A 19,208-nucleotide genomic window follows, 5' to 3' on the forward strand; every position below is an offset into this window, starting at 1 on the left:
CACTGATAAAGATTACAACAAGGTAGGTAACATGCTAATACAATCCTTCTTAAGAGAAAGCCCACATTAGTTACCTTCGCTATATTATAACATGCATGAATACAGAATTGTCACTGTGTGTGCATACGCGCATGTGTGCATACTCAGGTGAACAGATATACCTTTGTGTGTGCTTTATTGGGAATATGAACTTACAGTATATTTCAATAAGTTCTGCCCCAATAAAATTCTAATGAATGACTCCACTGTATTGGGTTTTTTGTTAGATGTTGCTGTTTAAATAACAGATTGATAAACGCCTGTACATTCGGAAATAAAGACTACTGCTCTAACACCTAGGGGTCTATTTTATCTTTGTTGACCAACCAGGACCACAGGGGCACAAATTGTGTGCTCTTTGCATTCCACATAAAAATAATTTGTTATTTAGCTGGCACTTTTATCAAAAGTGACTTACAATTGATTAGACTAAGCAGGGGACAATCCCCCTTGGAGCAATGCAGGATTAACAGCTTTGTATATCTTACCATGGTTACAATGGGGCATGAACCACAAACCTTCCAGGTCCCAGTCAAGCACCATAGCCACTAGGCGACAGACTTCCCCCACTTCTGTTCTCAATGAGTTGTCCAAATTACTAATAGAATACTGACTAAAAATTTTACCAAGTAAACATGATAGCAGTTTCGGTTCCCAGAGAAGCACACAACACACATAGGGTTCTGTTCATCTCTCATTTTTATATGATCACATATACACTAGGGAGAAAATGGCAAGGATCAACCTGATCAACAGGTAATTCAGACGTCATTATTTTACAAAAAAAACAAAAACAGGGAAACAGGAAACAGGGTCAAAATCGCAGAGAATGTTTCTATGTTGCCATCTAGTGGCCAACATCCATCCATCGATCTATTTTTATTTATGGGCATATTAATGGGAGTAAAGTAAAATGTGATAACGCTTTATTTACAGCCCACGAAGTATCTAGTATTTACTGCTTAAATACCAGGTACTTATTAATTTCTGAGGTAAAACATTTTTACATATGGCAGGCCTACTCACAGCCTCATAGTACAACTTCAGTACTTTGAAATCAAAGTAGCTAACTAATAATTAGTTAATATATTTACTGTATAAGTAATTAACGGCCTGTAAAATATAGCGTTACCGAAAATGTCAGTGGATTTTCCAAGATAGGGCAAGAGGTGATGCTTACAAGAAGACTCCTTGCCGTTTTGATACAATTGAAATTTTCAGGAGAATAACAATAACATCCCGTTAACGTAAACACAAAATAATGTTATAAGAATAAAAATGGACGCCTGCCACTGTATCTGACGCTAATTTCCTCGTGCGTTTAAGTTGTCTTCATCCCAGTGCACCTTCCAGTCAGTGATTGTCTTAAGATCGCATTGACACTGACAGCCTTGTTGGAGCTGAAAACGACACTGGAGACATAAAAACTGCTGGGGGAAAAAATCCGACAGGTGCACAGGTGTTTGGGTTTGATTAAGTCATTAAGTGATCAAGCTGGCGCGTGGACGACAAGGAGGGCTGATATATTCATCCCTTTTAAACTTTGTTTAACCGACGGCGAGTCGGTATTTTTGTCTTTCACCATTAGCGTGGCCAATTATCTATACGATCGAGCCCCAATTCATTTGTTTATACACATGATTAAGAAGACATTTTATTTATTAAACTGTAGTAACTTCAGTCATGGCGAGCAGTAAGGCGAATGGACTAATGATTGCGCCGGAGAGCGAACTGATGGGCGACGTATTCGCGCGCGTGCATGGAGGGATATCGCTCCCAATGTACGCCAATATTGCCAAGTTTCGACGGGGAAACGACGGGCTGTACATAGATACAGAGAACTGGGACGAAGTTCTGAGGAGAAGGCAGATGGTCAACGCTAAAGAACGCCTGCGAGTGAGTTCACCAACTGTCATTAGGTTACTGCTAAGATGAAGTACGAATACACAATGCGGCAAGATGGTGCAAAAATATAATTGAGCAGGTTGTCAAATCAAACCAAAAAAATCTAACCAAAAAAGGGCCATTGTTGGTGCAGGTTTTGTTTTTGTTTTAGCCCAGGATTAAGACACCTGATGCTACTGATTAAATAATGATGGTCTTCAGGACAATGACAAGTACAATCAGATGTCTTAGTGTTGGGCACACCTAATTCAACAACTAGAGCAGGCTTGCACACCCGTGTTTCTGGAGATATACCTTCCTGTAAGTTTTAATTCCCTAACAAAGCACACGTAATTCAACAGCTAAATAACTTGTTAATTAGTAGAGGCAGGTGTGCCAAATTAGGGTTGATATGAAAAACCTCCAGGATGGTACATCTCCAGAAACAGGGTTGGTTACCATTCGTGTACATCTGTACTTGAGCACAGTAAAATCTTTAGGGTACGCTTGCAGCCTTCGGATGTAGCTAGTGCTCATGCGAATGTCCGATCAAGAAATGTTTGAGCTAATTAAACAATTGACACCAATGAGTTGGCACAGAATCCTGAAATGGGTCGGCCCTTGTTGTGCACCCCTGCAGTAGACCTCCAGGAGCGGGGCTGGCTGCCGCTGGTGTCCGTGGCTGAGGTGGTGTTTCAATGACGAGTCGGCCTCCCTCTCTTAGATCAGGAACCTGAACAGCATGTTCTCCAGGCTGAAGCGCATGGTGCCGCTGGTGCGCCGCGACCGCAAGCCCAGCAAGGTGGACACGCTCCGGGCCGCCACGGAGTACATCCGCCTGCTGCTGGCCGTGCTGCAGGACTCCCCCACTGGCAGCGTGAGTCTGTGTGGGTGTGTGAGTGTGTGAGTGTGTGAGTGTGTGAGTGTGTGAGTGTGTGAGTGTGTGAGTGTGTGAGTGTGTGTGTGTGTGAGAGTGTGAGAGTGTGTGTGTGAGTGTGTGAGTGTGAGTGTGAGTGTGAGTGTGAGTGTGAGTGTGAGTGTGAGTGTGAGTGTGAGTGTGAGTGTGTGAGTGTGAGTGTGAGTGTGTGAGTGTGAGTGTGAGTGTGAGTGTGAGTGTGAGTGTGAGTGTGAGTGTGTGAGTGTGAGTGTGTGAGTGTGAGTGTGTGAGTGTGAGTGTGAGTGTGAGTGTGAGTGTGAGTGTGAGTGTGAGTGTGAGAGTGTGAGTGTGAGTGTGAGTGTGAGTGTGAGTGTGAGTGTGAGTGTGAGTGTGAGTGTGAGTGTGAGTGTGAGAGAGTGTGAGAGTGTGAGAGTGTGAGAGTGTGTGAGTGTGTGAGTGTGTGAGTGTGAGTGTGAGTGTGAGTGTGAGTGTGAGTGTGAGTGTGAGTGTGAGTGTGAGAGTGTGAGTGTGAGTGTGAGTGTGAGTGTGAGTGTGAGTGTGAGTGTGAGTGTGTTGCACCCCTTGGGCCCAATTTCCAGCTTGCCTTTAATGCAGTGCATTTGCTGTGGCTTCTGGAACATTCTCCCGCTCTCGCCCGTGTTCGGCAGATGCTGGAGGCCGTGCCGGAGATGGCGGAGGGAATGGCGCTGGCGGTTCCTGTGGTGTCAGCCGGGCTCGGAGGGGAAGACGGAGGAGACATGGGGGGTCTGCTGCTGCACCACTGCGTGCTCCCCACTTACCAGTACATCATCCAGCTCACCCCCGAACAGGCCCTGGTACACCCCCACACCCGACCTACCCTACAGCCTATTGACTGTAGTCTAGTGGCTAGCGAGCCTGTAGCCTAGTGGCTAGCGAGCCTGTAGCCTAGTGGCTAGCGAGCCTGTAGCCTAGTGGCTAAGGTGCTTGACTAGGACCTGGACGTTTGGTGGTTCAAGCCTCAGTGTAGCCACAGTGAAATCTGCAGTACTATGAGCCTGACCAGGCTGCTCATAACCTTACAGCGCTATGAGCCCGACCAAGCTGCTCATAACCTTACAGCACTATGAGCCCAACCAGGCTGCTCATAACCTTGTAGTACTGAGCCTGACCAGGCTGCTCATAACCTTACAGCACTATGAGCCTGACCATGCAGCTAAACCAATGATCTGGGACTTCATGCTTATTAGTCATTCATTCACTCTTGTGTAGGTGGGCCTCCAATTATAGACAGTGATGCAATCAAACTCAACCGCCATCCAGTACCATAATGCAGTACCAGTATCGTTAGCGCATATGGCTTCCACTCGAGATCTGTTTTATTTGTATTCGCATCTGGAGTAACCACCAACACACATCCGTCCATTTCTTTTGGAGTGTGTAGGTCAACAGAATCCGTAATCTGCTGGTAGCCAATCAACAGGCTCTGTAATGTGCAGGTAGCCAATCAACAGTCTCTGTAACAAATCTCAAATCTTAGTACGGTATGCCATGCTGAAAAAACTGACTTTGTCCTACGAGCTGACATAATTGGTTTAATCAGGGAGTGGCGTTGCTATTAATTGTGGTCTTATTTGGCTCAAAAGTGATTGCTTTGGATTCATTCTGTGCACGATTGATCTTGTCTGGTGCAATTGAGCCAGCCAAGAGGACCAGAAGGTGGGGCTGGCCAGTTTTGAGAGCATTTCATTGGATCCAATACACCAGACAAGCTCAGTAAAGCATCGAAATGGATGCTTTATTTGAATACGTCATTGGATTTGAATCCAAAATAATGACGTATTTCACCCAGGTCTGGTATAAGTAGCCTGAGAGTGTGCGACGGAGCCCGAAAGCGTGAAAGTTGGAAACCCTGCCTTTATTTGGGCTGCCCAGCTGACTGTGTGCTCCCTGCCCAACAGATGTTCCAGCCCACGTAAACATGGAGGACGGGCTGGCCAATCACGGTGCACCTTCAGGTGGGTCTCCGCCCAATCAGAACAAGAACCACGCACTCACTCCACAGAGCTACGTTTCTCTCTGGTTATTGTGTCTTTTGGGTTTACTTTTATTCTTATTATTATTATTATTATTATTGTTATTATTATTATGAGACACTAAGTGCTGTATCCTCAAACTCACTGCTACTACATCTACTTAAACTCTAAAATTATGTTTACAGTTACAGTTTACAGTTAACATTACAGTGTTTGGATAGTTAACTTTGGTGACTTTTGCTCTGTTTGTTTGTTTGTTCAAAAAAAAAAAAAAAAAAAAAAAAAAAATGGCCCTTGTCCTTATCTTTGTTGTACAGGTAGCAGTTGAAATTGTACTTACCTCTAGGGTCTTTCAGCGAACTTATCCCTGGTTATGGGTATGCACTTTGTTGTACGTCGCTCTGGATAAGAGCGTCTGCCAAATGCCAATAATGTAATGTAATGTAATGTTTAGAGTTTATGTAGTAACTCCTATTTCTGTGTGTGCCACTGAAAATGTGGTCTTGTCGCTTGTCCTTTTGAAAAGGTTCTTCTGGACAGGTGTTTGATAAATGGTGTTAATGCCTAAATTTTAATTTCAGAAAATCACAATTTTTCTCTCATTCAGGTGCTGTGGCGCTACCAAAAGGAAAATTTATATTTTTGTTTCATTTTGTTTATTGCAAAAAATGAATGAACGAAGGAATAAAAATGTGCAGTTATGAGCTTTTGTATTTGTCTTTGCCTCTTGTGCCTTGTTTCTTCTGTTTTTATGTTTGATTCTGTCAACTGCTCATAGTAATAAACTTGATAAACAATCTTTGGTTTGCATATTTGCTAATAAAATTAGTATTGATTTAACCCTCCTATTATATTAAGAGTTTATGACCGCTTTTAAGTTTGGGGTCAAATTGACCCCAACAATTTAAATAAATGCAAAATTATTGCAAAAGAAAAGATTCTCCCAAATGACTAGCCTTGTATCCATAAATATGACAAATCTGTGAGAAACATCTCATTTTAGAGCCTGAGGTGCAGGAAGTGAAAGTTTGCCACCTGTATGGGAAAGTGCCACCAGAATTATCCACAAAGAAATCTGAGATAAAAATGTATATTTTTATACAGTTATACAGTTTTATACAATTTTATACCGTTTCAGATGGTCAAAATAAGCCAATACAATACATGCAAAGTTGATATACATGCAAAGACTTGGCATTATTTTGATTGCATGTATACTATTTATTCACCAGAATTGAAAATTGAAAAAAATCACACAGTATGAAGATTTAAAAAAGATTAACAGGTTTTTAAGAGGGTTAAAATGTGATGGTAATGAATACAGAAACAAATATCCTAATGTTATATCCGAAGCGTTTTTCCCCGCTGATGTGATCTAAATAAGTGCATAAATATCACTTGCTTGTGTAATACTAGAGGCTAACACCAGGTGACAGCAGCATCACATAGCTCGGCTACATCTGTTAGGCTCTGCGATAAAAAGAACGGACTGATGCAAGACATCTGTAAAACAATACCACAGTGCTACACTGGATTGTAGCCTACTGTATTACAAGCAGATGAGGCTGCTAGTATAATAGAATAGTTCATAAATTGTTTATTATTTATTTGCATGGTATGAGAAGCAATTTTGGGGGATTTGCATTGCATGCAGCCTATAGTAGATTGTGTAAAAATCCACTGAGGTCACGATGTTGGCAGGCGTGGCGGTGGGCTGGATCAGACTGCGATGAAAAATAGCGGGTAGCGAGACTGCGGGCGGTCACTAGACATTTAGAAGGCGAAAGGGAAATATACATTTCCACAAAGCGGGGATATAATTCACGATAAATATACGTGCGCAGGTTTAGGCTATTGTCACTGCCTATATTGTTCGACCAAGAGAGCGTTATCCGCCACTAAGGACGCTGCGCGGAGAATGCTGTAAGGTAAGCGTCGGATGACAGCGCTCGGTCATACCTGAGATGATTCGCGCACCTTGCACGCGTCGGCTTTGTTTACATTTACATAACATACGATCGCTTATTTCAATTATATTGCAATGCACTATCACACATTAAGTGATTTGACAGCGGTCCTTTCGTACGTTTGCATAAAGTCACAGGCATATGTTCACTTAGGGGGTAAAAAACGCGTAAAATGGAGGGCTTAAAGTGCTGTGGCTCTCTCTTCCCCGCTGTTGGCAACGGGCAGACGGTAGCGATGCGCGAGAGGTAGGGCGACGGGACAAATGCCTCCACGCGCTCGATGTTAGGCGCGGTGAGAGCTGCTATGTGATTAATAATAATTGTAATATCTCCGTTCCTTATTTTATTCATATGAAAAAAATGTGCAGATTGGGTGGAGTGTTCGATTCCGCTGTATGCTATATTCTCTTCCATCTAACTGCCATAGAATCAAATAGCTGATGGGTGTTTTTGTGGCTACATTGAGATTTTTTTTATGAGGATGCAGGCCTGTCTAAATTGATATTTAGCGATGTGTCCGTTACATAGCCCCATGTTACGATTTGTAGTCTGAATAATTTATAGTCACAATATATTTATAATATATACATCAACATTCTTGTCTATTTAAACGTTGGGAACGTTGTTCATTAGATCCGTCTTCATATTTCCACTGCCAGTCAGTTTGCGTTGTAGGCTATTGGAAGTGTTTATATATCCCTCGCTGCGCTGGCTAGAGAATCGGTAGGAGAGGAATCCTTGTGTTGATCAAATTTTGACAGTAGAATTATTGTATCGAGAAATCAAGCGTTACAGTGTTTTATAGGCCCATTACACCATTATGTGCACTCGGAGATGAAGATGTGCTTCAACTATAACCCAACTGCCTGTAGTCTTACGAGTGTGATAGCCTACAACAATAACCCACGAGTAACAACAAGACCCCGCCTTTCTTCCAGCGGCGTGTTGCGGACGGTCATAATTCAAAACCCCGGGCATTCTGCATCCCCGAAGCTCGACCGCCCAGTGGGTGCTGATGCTGCAGCGGCGCTCGCCTGGTTGCTAGGCAGCCATGGGGAGGCCAAGGGGTGGGAGCGCGAGGGAGGGTTTGCCGTCATGGAGAAAGAGAAACAGAAAAAAAAAACACACACACAAACGGAACCACCGTATAGCCGTATATACTGTAAATACTGTAACTACTAACACTCACGCTAGCAATTTGGGTAGGCTACTTTAGCAGGCCGATAGAGGCTATAAATGCATAAATGTAAATGCGCACCCGACTACTTTGACGGAAGTGCGTTTTGCCATTCTAAAAATGATCTTAATTGAGATTTTTGTTATCTGATTCGACTTTATCGCAGATAGATTAGCCTACTACAATTGCTAATACCACTACTGCCACCAAACACTAGTAATAGTCCACATGATCAGTAGCATGATATGGTTATTCTATTATCATCCAGTACTAAAAGGCTTTGTACATTTCATTCTACCCCATCCTGCTCAGCTGTTGTGACAAATTATTATTTAAAAGGCCATTACGGTAATGGAGGAAATTTACTGTAAATCAGACTCTCACCATCCTCTGCTGACGTACAGTAAGCCTCTCTGCATGTAGAGCTGACGAGTGTGCTGGTCAGTTAGCTTAGCCCTATCTATGGTATTAGAAACTCATTATGCAGTGCAGAACAGCATGAACTGAGCAGTGCATGATGGGATGACCGCTATCTCCCAGGCTATCTTCAGTGACACTCTCTGACGGACGATAGTCTGATTGCGTGCATCTGTGTGAATCATTTTTAGTGTCCTTGAATTGAGCAGATATTTCCACTCTACCTGTGGAGAGGGCTTTATCTGTGGAGCTGCTGTTTGGGCATCATTATGAGGCCGTTTCATAATTCGATAATCTGTCGACGGCGGGGTTTTTCACCATCGTGAGTAAATACCACACGTTACTGTACCTGATGCTGTATATCAGAGCTGCCCAACCCCGTTCCTGGAGAGGTTTACACTCTGACCCAAACAAAGCACACCTCATTAAACAGCTAGAGCAGGGCTGCCCAACCCTGTTCCTGGAGATCTAGCATTCTGTAGGTTTTCACTCCAACCCTAATAAAACACACCTCATTCAACAGATCGAGATCTAATTGAACTTCTAATTCTTAGAATCAGGTGTGCCAAATTAGGGTTGGAATGAAAACTGACAGGATGGTAGATCTCCAGGTACAGGGTTGGGCAGCGTTGCTCTAGCTGTTGAATGAGGTGTGCTTTGTTAGGTTTGGAGTGAAAACCTACAGGACAGTAGACTCCAGGAACAGGGTTGGGCAGCTCTGCTGTAGCTGTTGAATGAGGTGCGCTCTGTTAGGGTTGGAGTGAAAACCTACAGGATGGTAGATCTCTAGGAACAGGGTCGGGCAGCCCTGCTGTAGATAACAGCAAGGAATTACATTAGGGCATGTCTTTATTCATAATCCATCAAAGCATATATGTCTCAGTTTTGGTTTTGTTTTTGTTTTTTGTAAGTTCATGTCAGGTTTTCCGTGTCCTGTTTGCCGGGCCAGCAGGACTCCTCTTTCTGGATTACCTGGCCTACCTCAAGTCATTTGCTTTGCTTCTTCATAATCTTTCAATTCCTTTTTAAGTCTCACATCGCATCAAATTAGATTGGCTGACATAGTGGTCACACTTAGTACTATGCTACAGCAATTTTTCCATTGCAAATTATGATTATCATGTCTGGTTATATGGTACAAGGCTTTGATGTTTAGCATTAGCATTTGTATATCAGTCTGTAGTGCTGTGACATTTGATCACTACAAAGACCTGGGGGAGGATGCTCACTTACTAATAAAAAAGCTACTTATAGTAGCTTGAGCTGGTCAAACCGTGTTGCGTATGCAGCTGGTCTAACTGGTCAACCAGCTACCAGTTGTTTCAAAACCTGTTTTGAGCTGTTTTTTGTCATCAGCCCTGAATATTGGGAGACAATGCAAGATGAAGAGAAACTAAACTGGCACAAAATTGGAGTGTAATCTTATTAAAAAAACATTTTTGTATTTTAATCAGCTTAATTCTCGACTAAAAAGGAAACGTGCCAATGTTCAGATGTTCCAAACTCTCAAATCCCTCCGTGGAAAGATGAGGCAGTGGAGAGGGGAAACAAGCAAACACAGAAGTGCGGTTTCAGACACAACGAGGCTGGTAGCCACCGGAAACCATTAGCCACAAAGTTCTGGCAGAAAATCAATCAGTAATGCAGAGTGAGAGATCAGCGGGGAGAGACGGTGGAGACGCTAACGTCTGTGACTGCAACTCTCTCCTGTTTAACTCAAAATGTGCTTTATTGGCATGGCATGATGCACTCAGAAATGGCAAAAAGAGCCTAAAAAGGTACAAATACATCTCGCTGGGACAGTACCCTATAGGTACATAAAACTGTACCCCTAGGCAGCAAAATATAATTAATTTGTACCTTTTTTACTTGTAAAACATTCTAATTTGTACCAAAGAGAGCATCACTGGACTTTCAGGGTACATTTGGGAAATTTGATCTTTGAAGAACAGAAATGTACCTCCACTGTCGCTTTATTGTTATATTATTTCTGAGAGTGTTCAGTTGTAATAGACCCGTTGTAATAGTGCTAACAGTGCTGGGACTGACAGTGCAGGAAATGAAACTTACCTCAATTCACTAATTGAACATAAATGTCCAGAGTGCTGAGGTGCTTGAGTGGACCCTGAAAATGTACCTCCACTGTCACTTTATTTCTGAGACTGCACTTAGAATGACATATTAAGATCATAAACCATAGAACACATGAACACGGATGCATGCATCCTGCATACAGTACTGAATACGGTCAACTGTACGACAAGAAGACTGCCTGTCTTTCAAAACACTCAGGTATTTTATTTCATATGTACGTATGCATGTTACATAATGGCAGTATTGCATCGCTGGCGATGGTATTGATAGCACAGAAGAAGAAGAAGAAGAAGAAGAAGAATGAAAATGGCAGGCGCAGGCTCCTCTGCCGTCTGTGCAGAGACAGCCTGATGAATTCTGCTGGGAACAGAGCGAGGGTCTGCTCTAAGTCACCATGGCAGTGCCGTTCTGCACATGCTCAAAGAGCTGCTCAGTGCCACAAATCTGCACTCTTTTATACACAATATTTCACATGCAAATACCGTTCATGAAAGAATTCATCAGAATCGGCCTTTTTATCCTGACTGTTTGAGTCCAACCCATCCCCATTGCGATGGTTTAGGATATACTGTACATTTTTATTTATTTCACCTTTTCAATGCCTTGTGAATGACTTGCGCTCAGCCTTATGACAGGAAGTGACTTCCGCAGATCCCCTCACACATGTATTCATGTGAATCATAATCCATATGAATGAATGCAATAGGATACTGGTCAACATTCCCCGGGGAATCTGGAGTATAATAGGATCACAGTCCATTACGCTGTCAGTCTGGAGTCTCTAATACTGCCCTTGAAGAGGACAGGAGTGTGCATGTTTCTTTAGATCCTCATAATAATCTAGCAGAGTGGTCCTCACTCCTGGTCCTGGAGAGCCGCAGGGTGTGCTGGGGTCCTCACTCCTGGTCCTGGAGAGCCGCAGGGTGTGCTGGGGTCCTCACTCCTGGTCCTGGAGAGCCGCAGGGTGTGCTGGGGTCCTCACTCCTGGTCCTGGAGAGCCGCAGGGTGTGCTGGGGTCCTCACTCCTGGTCCTGGAGAGCCGCAGGGTGTGCTGGTTTTTGTTATCACCTTCATATCAGCAACCCATTCAGACTCAAGAAACCAGCTGAGGTGAGTTAACTCCGTAATTAACCACTTTAATTAATCACTTAAGTGCTGAGTAACAACAAAAGCCAGCACACCCTGCAACTCTCCAGCACCAGGACTGAGGACCACTGATCTACCGCATAATTTCCTATTGTTTTGAGACATTTGTGTGTGTGTATGTGGTTGTGTACATGGATCTATGCCTATATAATATGGTAATATTCATTATAGCAGATAACATAAAATTGTCAAATTAATCACATTCTCCCAAGATATCATTGTATCTGAGGTTGCCTGACACGTTTCATACCTCATGCAGTTGCGGTTGAGCAGATACTGTGACGATCAATCGTTGGACTGTCTCAACGCCCCATCTGTTAGTTTTACCCGCTCTTAATGAAGCTGTCACAGAGAAACGGCTGTTTCACGCATCGATTGCGTCCCAGATGCTCGTACGGCAGGACCCCACAGAGTGGTGTATTTCACGTTAGGACCAGACCTGGGTCAAGTACGTCATTGTTTGGGATTTACATACTATTATACACTCTCAGACACAAAGTGGGGGGACAGTGGGGGTACTTTTTTTTGTTCTTCAAAGGATCTTCCCAAATGTACCCTGAAAGTACAGCAATGTGCTCTTTGGGTACAAATGACTATGTTTTCTAAGCAAAAAGGGTACAAATTAATGACATATTGCTGGCTATGTACCTATAGGGTACTGCCCCAGTGACAGGCGTACAGTATGTACCCTTTTAGGCACTTTTCATACCTTTATTTCTGAGAGTGTATACTTCCACTGAGCTTGTCTGGTGTATTGGCGCCTATGAAATGCTCTAAAAACGTGCAAACCCCCACCTTCTGGTCCTCTTGGTCGGCTCAATTGCACCAGGCAAGATCAATCGAGCACAGAAAGGTATTTGAATCCAAAACAGGTCTGGTTAGGACACGGCGGACGAGACCGGGCCGGAGATACGCACGCGGCCGCGGTCTCTGCGGAAGTGCAGCCGCTAATGGCTGAGGGATTACCGGAGCGCTCCCGCGTTCCCGGAATCCGTGTGTCCGTCCGGATGGCCGGGATCGAGGGGAAACACTCAGCTCTCCCTCGGAGACGCGGAGAGGCGCGGCGCTTTGATCGATCGGCGCAGTTAATGCGCTCAGTTGCCTAACCGGGGCATTTATGCTGCGGTGTGGTTGTCGGATACCCCTCGCCAGGGCAAGTAGCAACACGAGTTGTACAGGTGCACATCGGGGAGCTGAGGCTCTGGCCCCGGGGGGCCGCAGTGTCTGCTGGTTTTTGCCGTGTTTTCAGCGTGTAAGTACAGCTGTTTTTACTTGGCGGGCAACATTAGGTCAGGAGGTAAGAGTCTGGCAGCCTGGGTTGCCGGTTCCGCCCTGCCCTGGGTGTGTCAAAGTGTCCCTGAGCAAAACACCTGACCCCCAATTCCTGCCAATGAGCTGGTTGGTGCCTTGCATGGCAGCCTTTCACCGTTGGCATGTGTGTGTGCGTGTGTGTGTGTGTGGGTGAATTTGAGTGTCAAGCGCTTTGGAAAATTTATCAGTCCATGTTCCAGATTTGGGAGGGTTCCGGTTTTTACCCAGCTAACTCAGTAATCCTGCTTTGTGATACAGGCTGATTGGCTGCTGAGGTCAGGGAAACACATCTTGGATCTAAGGTTGCTAAATCCACAGCTGATTGATTAAAAACCATAAAGTCCTGCAGACACTGTGGCCCTGCAGGCCTGAAGTGTGTGATTCCTATGACCATATGGAGCAGCACTGTAATATGAGCTCTGGAGGGTGTGAGAGGTTTTTTGTTGGGGAGGGTAGTACCCCTCCAGGAGTGTTTTGGGGCGCAGGTGATGAGGGGGGTGTTTGGTTAGGCCGTATCCACCCCAGTCATTATCACTGTCCCAGGAGAGAGGGGGTCTATGGTCTACAGAGCAGCTGCAGTCCCAAACCCACTCCATCTTACCCAGCTCACACAAAGGAGTAACAGCCAAGCCGTGAAACTGACACATTATACTGGGGCGCTGGCTGAGTCCTCTCTGCCTGATTAATGGGTGTGTGTGTGGGTGTGTATGCATGCGTTTGTGTGTGTGTGAGTGTGTGCATATGTGCCTGTGTATGTGTGTGTTTGTGTGAATTTGCGTGCGTGTGTGTAAATGTATATGTGTGTGTGTTTTTGTGTGTAAATATGTTTGTGTGTTCTTGTGTGTATATGTGTTTTTGTGTGTAAATGTGTGTGTTTTTGTTTTTGTGTGTAAATGTGTGTGTTTTTGTGTGTAAATATGTTTGTGTGTATTCTTGTGTGTGTGTCTGTTTTTGTGTGTAAATGTGTGTGTTTTTGTTTGTAAATATGTGTGTGTGTTTTTGTATGTTTGTGTGTGTGTTTTTGTGTGTAAATGTGTGTTTTTGTGTGTAAGTAAGTGTGTCTGTGTGTGTTTTTGTGTGTAAATGTGTGTAAGTGTGTGTGTGTGTGTACATATGTTTGTGTGTGTAAGTGTGTGTGTGTGTGTGTGTGTGTGTGTGCATGCATAAAGGGCTGGGTCTGTAGGAGCTGTAGTGCTGGACTCAGTCAGCCTGATAATGGAGAGATGAAGGAAATGAATCTGCTGAAGCTGCAGGAGACAGTAATTCAGTAATTCAGTAAGTGATCTGCGGAGCTGCATTATGAGCTCAGTATCGTGAGCGGCGTCTCCTCGCCCTGCGCCGAGGCTCCGAGCCTGACACCGCGCGCCTGTGGCAGTTAGACAGAGGTAGGCCAGCGCGGAGGGCGTGGCGCAGAAATCTTTATCTGCGGGCGACAGACGAGCGAGCCGGAGCCCCTGTCGTGCGGAGGAACCGCCGCTATCGCAGAGCGCAGCTCTACTGGGACGGCTTCAGCAGCTACACGAGTCTGACACCAGTATTTTTAGCCTTTTTTTGGGGGGGGGAAGCGGATATCTAGTTCTGCCATCCAGACGTGGGTTCCATCCCACCTTCAGTTCAGCCGGTTCGGGAAGTGAATGGAAACTCAATTGTTTAATTATTAATCTTAGAACACTATTACATTACTCCACAGTTATTTAGCTGACGCTTTTATCCAAAGTGACTTAAGAGTTGATTAGACTAAGCAGGGGACAGTCCCCCCAGGAGCAATGTGGGGTTAAGGGTCTTGCTCAAGGGCCCAGCAGCTGTATTGATCGTATTGTGGCTATACTGGGACTTGAACCAACAACCTTCCAGGGTCCACTCAAGCACCTTTGCATTATGGGCATTTATGTTCAATTAGTGAATTAAAGTCAGTTAGTGAATTTAATTCCCTGTATTGGCTGAATTTATGGAGTTGGTCCCAACACTGTTAGCACTGATACTGGTCTATTACAACTGAACACTCTCAGAAATAAAGTGACAGTGGAGGTACATTTCTGTTCTTCAAGGATCAAATTTCCCAAATGTACCCTGAAAGTACAGTAATGTTCTCTTTGGGTGCAACTGAGTACATTTTCCATGCAAAGGTCCAAATTTATTATCCAGTCAGGTCCATAAATATTGGGACATCGACACAATTCTCATCTTTTTGGCTCTATACACCACCACAATGGATTTGCTTTAACTGCAGACTTTCAGCTTTAATTTGAGGGTATTTACATCCAAATCAGGAGAACGGTGTAGGAATTACAACAGTTTCTATATGTGCCTCCCACTGCTCAGCTGTTCCATGGCCAGGTGTGTGTTATTCCCTCATTATCTCATTTACAAGGAGCAGATAAAATATGAGATCCAAAGAGCTGTCACTATCAGTGAAACAAGCCATCATTAGGCTGAAAAATCAAAACAAACCCATCAGAGAGATAGCAAAAACATTAGGTGTGGCCAAATCAACTGTTTGGAACATTCTTAAAAAGAAATAACGCACTGGTGAGCTCAGCAACACCAAAAGACCCGGAAGACCACGGAAAACAACTGTGGTGAAGAAAAACCCCTTCACAACAGTTGGCCAGATCAAGAACACTCTCCAGGAGGTAGATGTATGTGTGTCAAAGTCAACAATCAAGAGAAGACTTCACCAGAGTGAATACAGAGGGTTCACCACAAGATGTAAACCATTGGTGAGCCTCAAAAACAGGAAGACCAGATTAGTTTGCCAAACAACATCTAAAAAAGCCTTTACAGTTCTGGAACAACATCCTATGGACAGAGAAGACAAAGATCAACTTGTACCAGAATGATGGGAAGAGAAGAGTATGGAGAAGGAAAGGAACTACTCATGATCCAAAACATACCACCTCATCAGTGAAGCATGGTGGTGGTAGTGTCATGGCGTGGGCATGTATGGCTGCCAATGGAACTGGTTCCCTTGTATTTATTGATGATGTGACTGCTGACAAAAGCAGCAGGATGAATTCTGAAGTGTTTCGGGCAATATTATCTGCTCATATTCAGCCAAATGCTTCAGAACTCATTGGACGGCGCTTCGCAGTGCAGATGGACAATGACCCGAAGCATACTGCGAAAGCAACCAAAGAGTTTTTTTAAGGCAAAGAAGTGGAATGTTATGCAATGGCCAAGTCAATCACCTGACCTGAATCCGATTGAACATGCATTTCACTTGCTGAAGACAGAACTGACGGGAAAATGCCCCAAGAACAAGCAGGAACTGAAGACAGTTGCAGTAGAGGCCTGGCAGAGCATCACCAGGGATGAAACCCAGCATCTGGTGATGTCTATGCGTCCAGACTTCAGGCTGTAATTAACTGCAAAGGATTTGCAACCAAGTATTAAAAAGTGAAAGTTTGATTTATGATTGTTAGTTTGTCCCATTACTTTTGGTCCCTTAAAAAGTGGGAGGCACACATACAAACTGTTAATTACTGTGTAATTCCTACACCGTTCACCTGATTTGGATGTAAATACCCTCAAATTAAAGCTGAAAGTCTGCAGTTAAAGCAAATCCATTGTGGTGGTGTATAGAGCCAAAAAGATGAGAATTGTGTCGATGTCCCAATATTTATGGACCTGACTGTATATTGCTGGCTAGAGACAAACTGTATATTGCAAACTAGAGACAAACTTTGAACAAGGTAATTAACCTGATTTAATTCAGTGCAAAGGATACAATGTAACAAATGCAAAAAAGATAAAAGTATCTGCTAAATGCTTGTAGTGTAATTAGTGGAAGTTTTACCTGGTGTTCCCATGTCTGTGAACACTTGTTTCACTCGTATTAATTTTCTAGCCCCTTGTTGTACTTTGTTGTCTTTGTAATCTAGGACTATTACAGTTGTAATTTAGAACCATTGCAATGGGGGCAACATTGGCTTCGGTGGTAAGAGCGGTCGTCTGCCGGTCGGAGGGTTGCCGGTTCAATCCCATCCCGGGTGTGTTGAAGTGTCCCTGAGCAAGACACTTAAAGGTACAAGTGAGGAATTGCAGCAATAAACACGCTCAAACCACAACACTGTTTATCCCACCCATTCTCTGTGAACACACTGACGTTGAAACGCCATTGGCTGTGGCAATCGGAACCAATTTTCAACCAATGAGCTTGAATTATTGTACAGCTGTACAGCTGTACCCATCACTGCATATTTTGAAACCCGAATTTGCGGACTATAAACACAGGCAGAGGGTGAGTCATCATTTCAGTGAGCCTTTTTCAAGGATAGGAAGGGATTGGTTATAAGAATGGTCTTCTTAACACAAAAATCTTACCTATTGTACCTTTAACCCCCAAATGCTCCTGACGAGCTACTTGGTGCCTTGCACGGTAGCCAATCTCCATTGGCGTGTGAGTGTGTGTATGAATGGGTGAATGAGAATCAATTGTACAGCACTTTGGATAAAGGCGCTATATAAATGCTGATATGTAATGTACAGCATGGCTAACTGGTATGCAGGGTGTGTGTGTGTGTGTGTGTGGGCTTGCGCGCGTGCTCATGTGGATGTGTGTGTCCCTGTGTGCAGGATTTACAACTTCTTTAACGAGATGAAACCCAGGCAATATCTATCAAAGGAGCTCACGAGTTCCTTTAATTGATATGAGTCTTTGTGAGGAGGTAGACTGTGAATGTAATGTGTAAGACTTTTATGATGAGCAACAGCTCTTGATAACGGCCTATGCCCATGACACTGTGTGCCTTAGCGGGAGCACAAACAGCAGGATTAAAAGGGCAACTGTGTAATATGCAATTAAGCAAACTATGCACTAATCCAGTAGGCCATTGTAGGGAGTTTATAGCACATGCTTCTTCTTATGACAAATATGTTTTCTTCCATTTAGAATAACTGCACTTCAAACTGCAACTATCTAATGTGCAATTGCACAGAATTTCTGGTACATATTTCAGCTCAGGACAACCACACAGACACACACACACACACACACACACACACACACTGGGCCAGGGCTCACTGAGGTGTATATCTCAATGTGTCTTCCCTGGTAAAATAAAGGATCAGTAAAAATGTATATATTCTAAAAAAAACCATACAAAGCCACATCTCACCAGTAATACGAGCAATCAATTCACTTATGAAATCATTTAACTACTTAATGAAAACAGTGCAGTATCACTTACATAATAATCACGAAACGCACCTGAACACATTTAGTAAATAAAATATTACACATCAGTGATTGATCGGTTAGAAGGAACGTTTGAGTCATAATCACTGACCACTTTCCTCTGATTAGAGTTGTATAAGATTGTGCTCATAACGATGTTAACCTGCTGATTTTCATTTGTGAAAAGAATGAACTGTTATCAAGACCCTACTTCGGTCTGCTTTAAAAGGAAAATCTGAAGCAGTCATCTCTGCACAGTTGGACAGATAAAAATAACTTGATCTTATAAATCACCATCTTTTCAAAAATACTGGAAAAACACATTCTGAGCCAATGAACTTTATGAAGTATGAACCTTTGAAACAGAATTAGAAAAGCATCAGAGAGTGAGGTTGTATGTATACGGATTTAGACAATGTTGTGTAATAAGGTTAATTCAGTATTGGGTGTGGACATCCCTGCTCATACGCGTGAATGAGCCACATTGAAGCTACTTTCTGTGTGAATAGAAAATAGTTATTTGAATTGATCTATCTCTCTTCTACCCTTCCTCTCCAACTTTCCCTCTGTCGCCCCGCCTCTCACTGTTCTCTCTTTCACTACCTCTTTCTGTATATATCTCCATCTTCCTCCCTCTCACTCATTCACTCTCCTCTCTCCCTCCCTCTCTCCCCCCTTTCCCATTCTCCCTCTCTCTCCTTCAGCTCCCCCTCCTCCTCTTCCTTAGTGTAAATAGTGAAGATGAGCACTTCTCCCAGCCCTAAGGGGACCCCTCTGGAGCGCAGCCCCAGCGATGGGAGTGCAGGGGGCCCCCAAAGCCTGCAGTCGCCCCAGCACCCCGACGGCCAATCCACCCCCGTCAACATGGCAACGCACAAGAAGCGTGTCTCCAGCATCCTGCAGAGCCCTGTGAGTGTGTATGTGTGTGTGTGCGCGTGAGAGTCTGTGTAAGAGTGTGTGTGCCTGTGTGTATGAGTGTATGTCACTGTGTGAATGTGTGTGTGAACATGTGTGAGAGTCTGTGTGTGTGAGTGTGTCACTGTGAGTGTGGGTCTATGTGTGAGCATGTGTGAGAGAGAATCTTTGTGTGTGAGTGTGTCACTGT

General features: G+C 43.9%; 2 protein-coding genes across 6 annotated transcripts in view; both read left to right on the forward strand.

Moving 5' to 3' along the window:
- The first annotated feature begins 1,483 nt into the window (after window positions 1-1,483).
- figla (folliculogenesis specific bHLH transcription factor) lies at window positions 1,484-5,524 on the forward strand. The gene is made up of 5 exons (XM_061261450.1): window positions 1,484-1,935; window positions 2,648-2,800; window positions 3,469-3,636; window positions 4,741-4,797; window positions 5,423-5,524. The coding sequence occupies exons 1-4, from the start codon at window positions 1,723-1,725 to the stop codon at window positions 4,756-4,758; spliced, it is 552 nt and encodes a 183-aa protein (XP_061117434.1). The 5' UTR covers window positions 1,484-1,722; the 3' UTR covers window positions 4,759-4,797; window positions 5,423-5,524.
- Window positions 5,525-6,350: 826 nt separating this feature from the next.
- Window positions 6,351-19,208, forward strand: part of add2 (adducin 2 (beta)) — a 31,121-nt gene continuing 18,263 nt past the window's right edge. Inside the window, exons 1-2 of one of the 5 annotated variants that reach the window (XM_061260152.1) lie at window positions 6,351-6,743; window positions 18,808-19,012. In XM_061260152.1, the coding sequence (XP_061116136.1) occupies window positions 18,845-19,012 (168 nt within the window). In that variant the 5' untranslated portion in view covers window positions 6,351-6,743; window positions 18,808-18,844. Of the gene's footprint in view, window positions 6,744-10,583; window positions 11,581-18,807; window positions 19,013-19,208 lie in introns of those variants that run through there. The other 4 variants (XM_061260154.1, XM_061260155.1, XM_061260157.1 and 1 more) reach the window with 4 other exon arrangements.

Source organism: Conger conger, chromosome 11 (genome assembly GCF_963514075.1).
Source record: "Conger conger chromosome 11, fConCon1.1, whole genome shotgun sequence".
Lineage (NCBI taxonomy): Eukaryota > Metazoa > Chordata > Actinopteri > Anguilliformes > Congridae > Conger > Conger conger.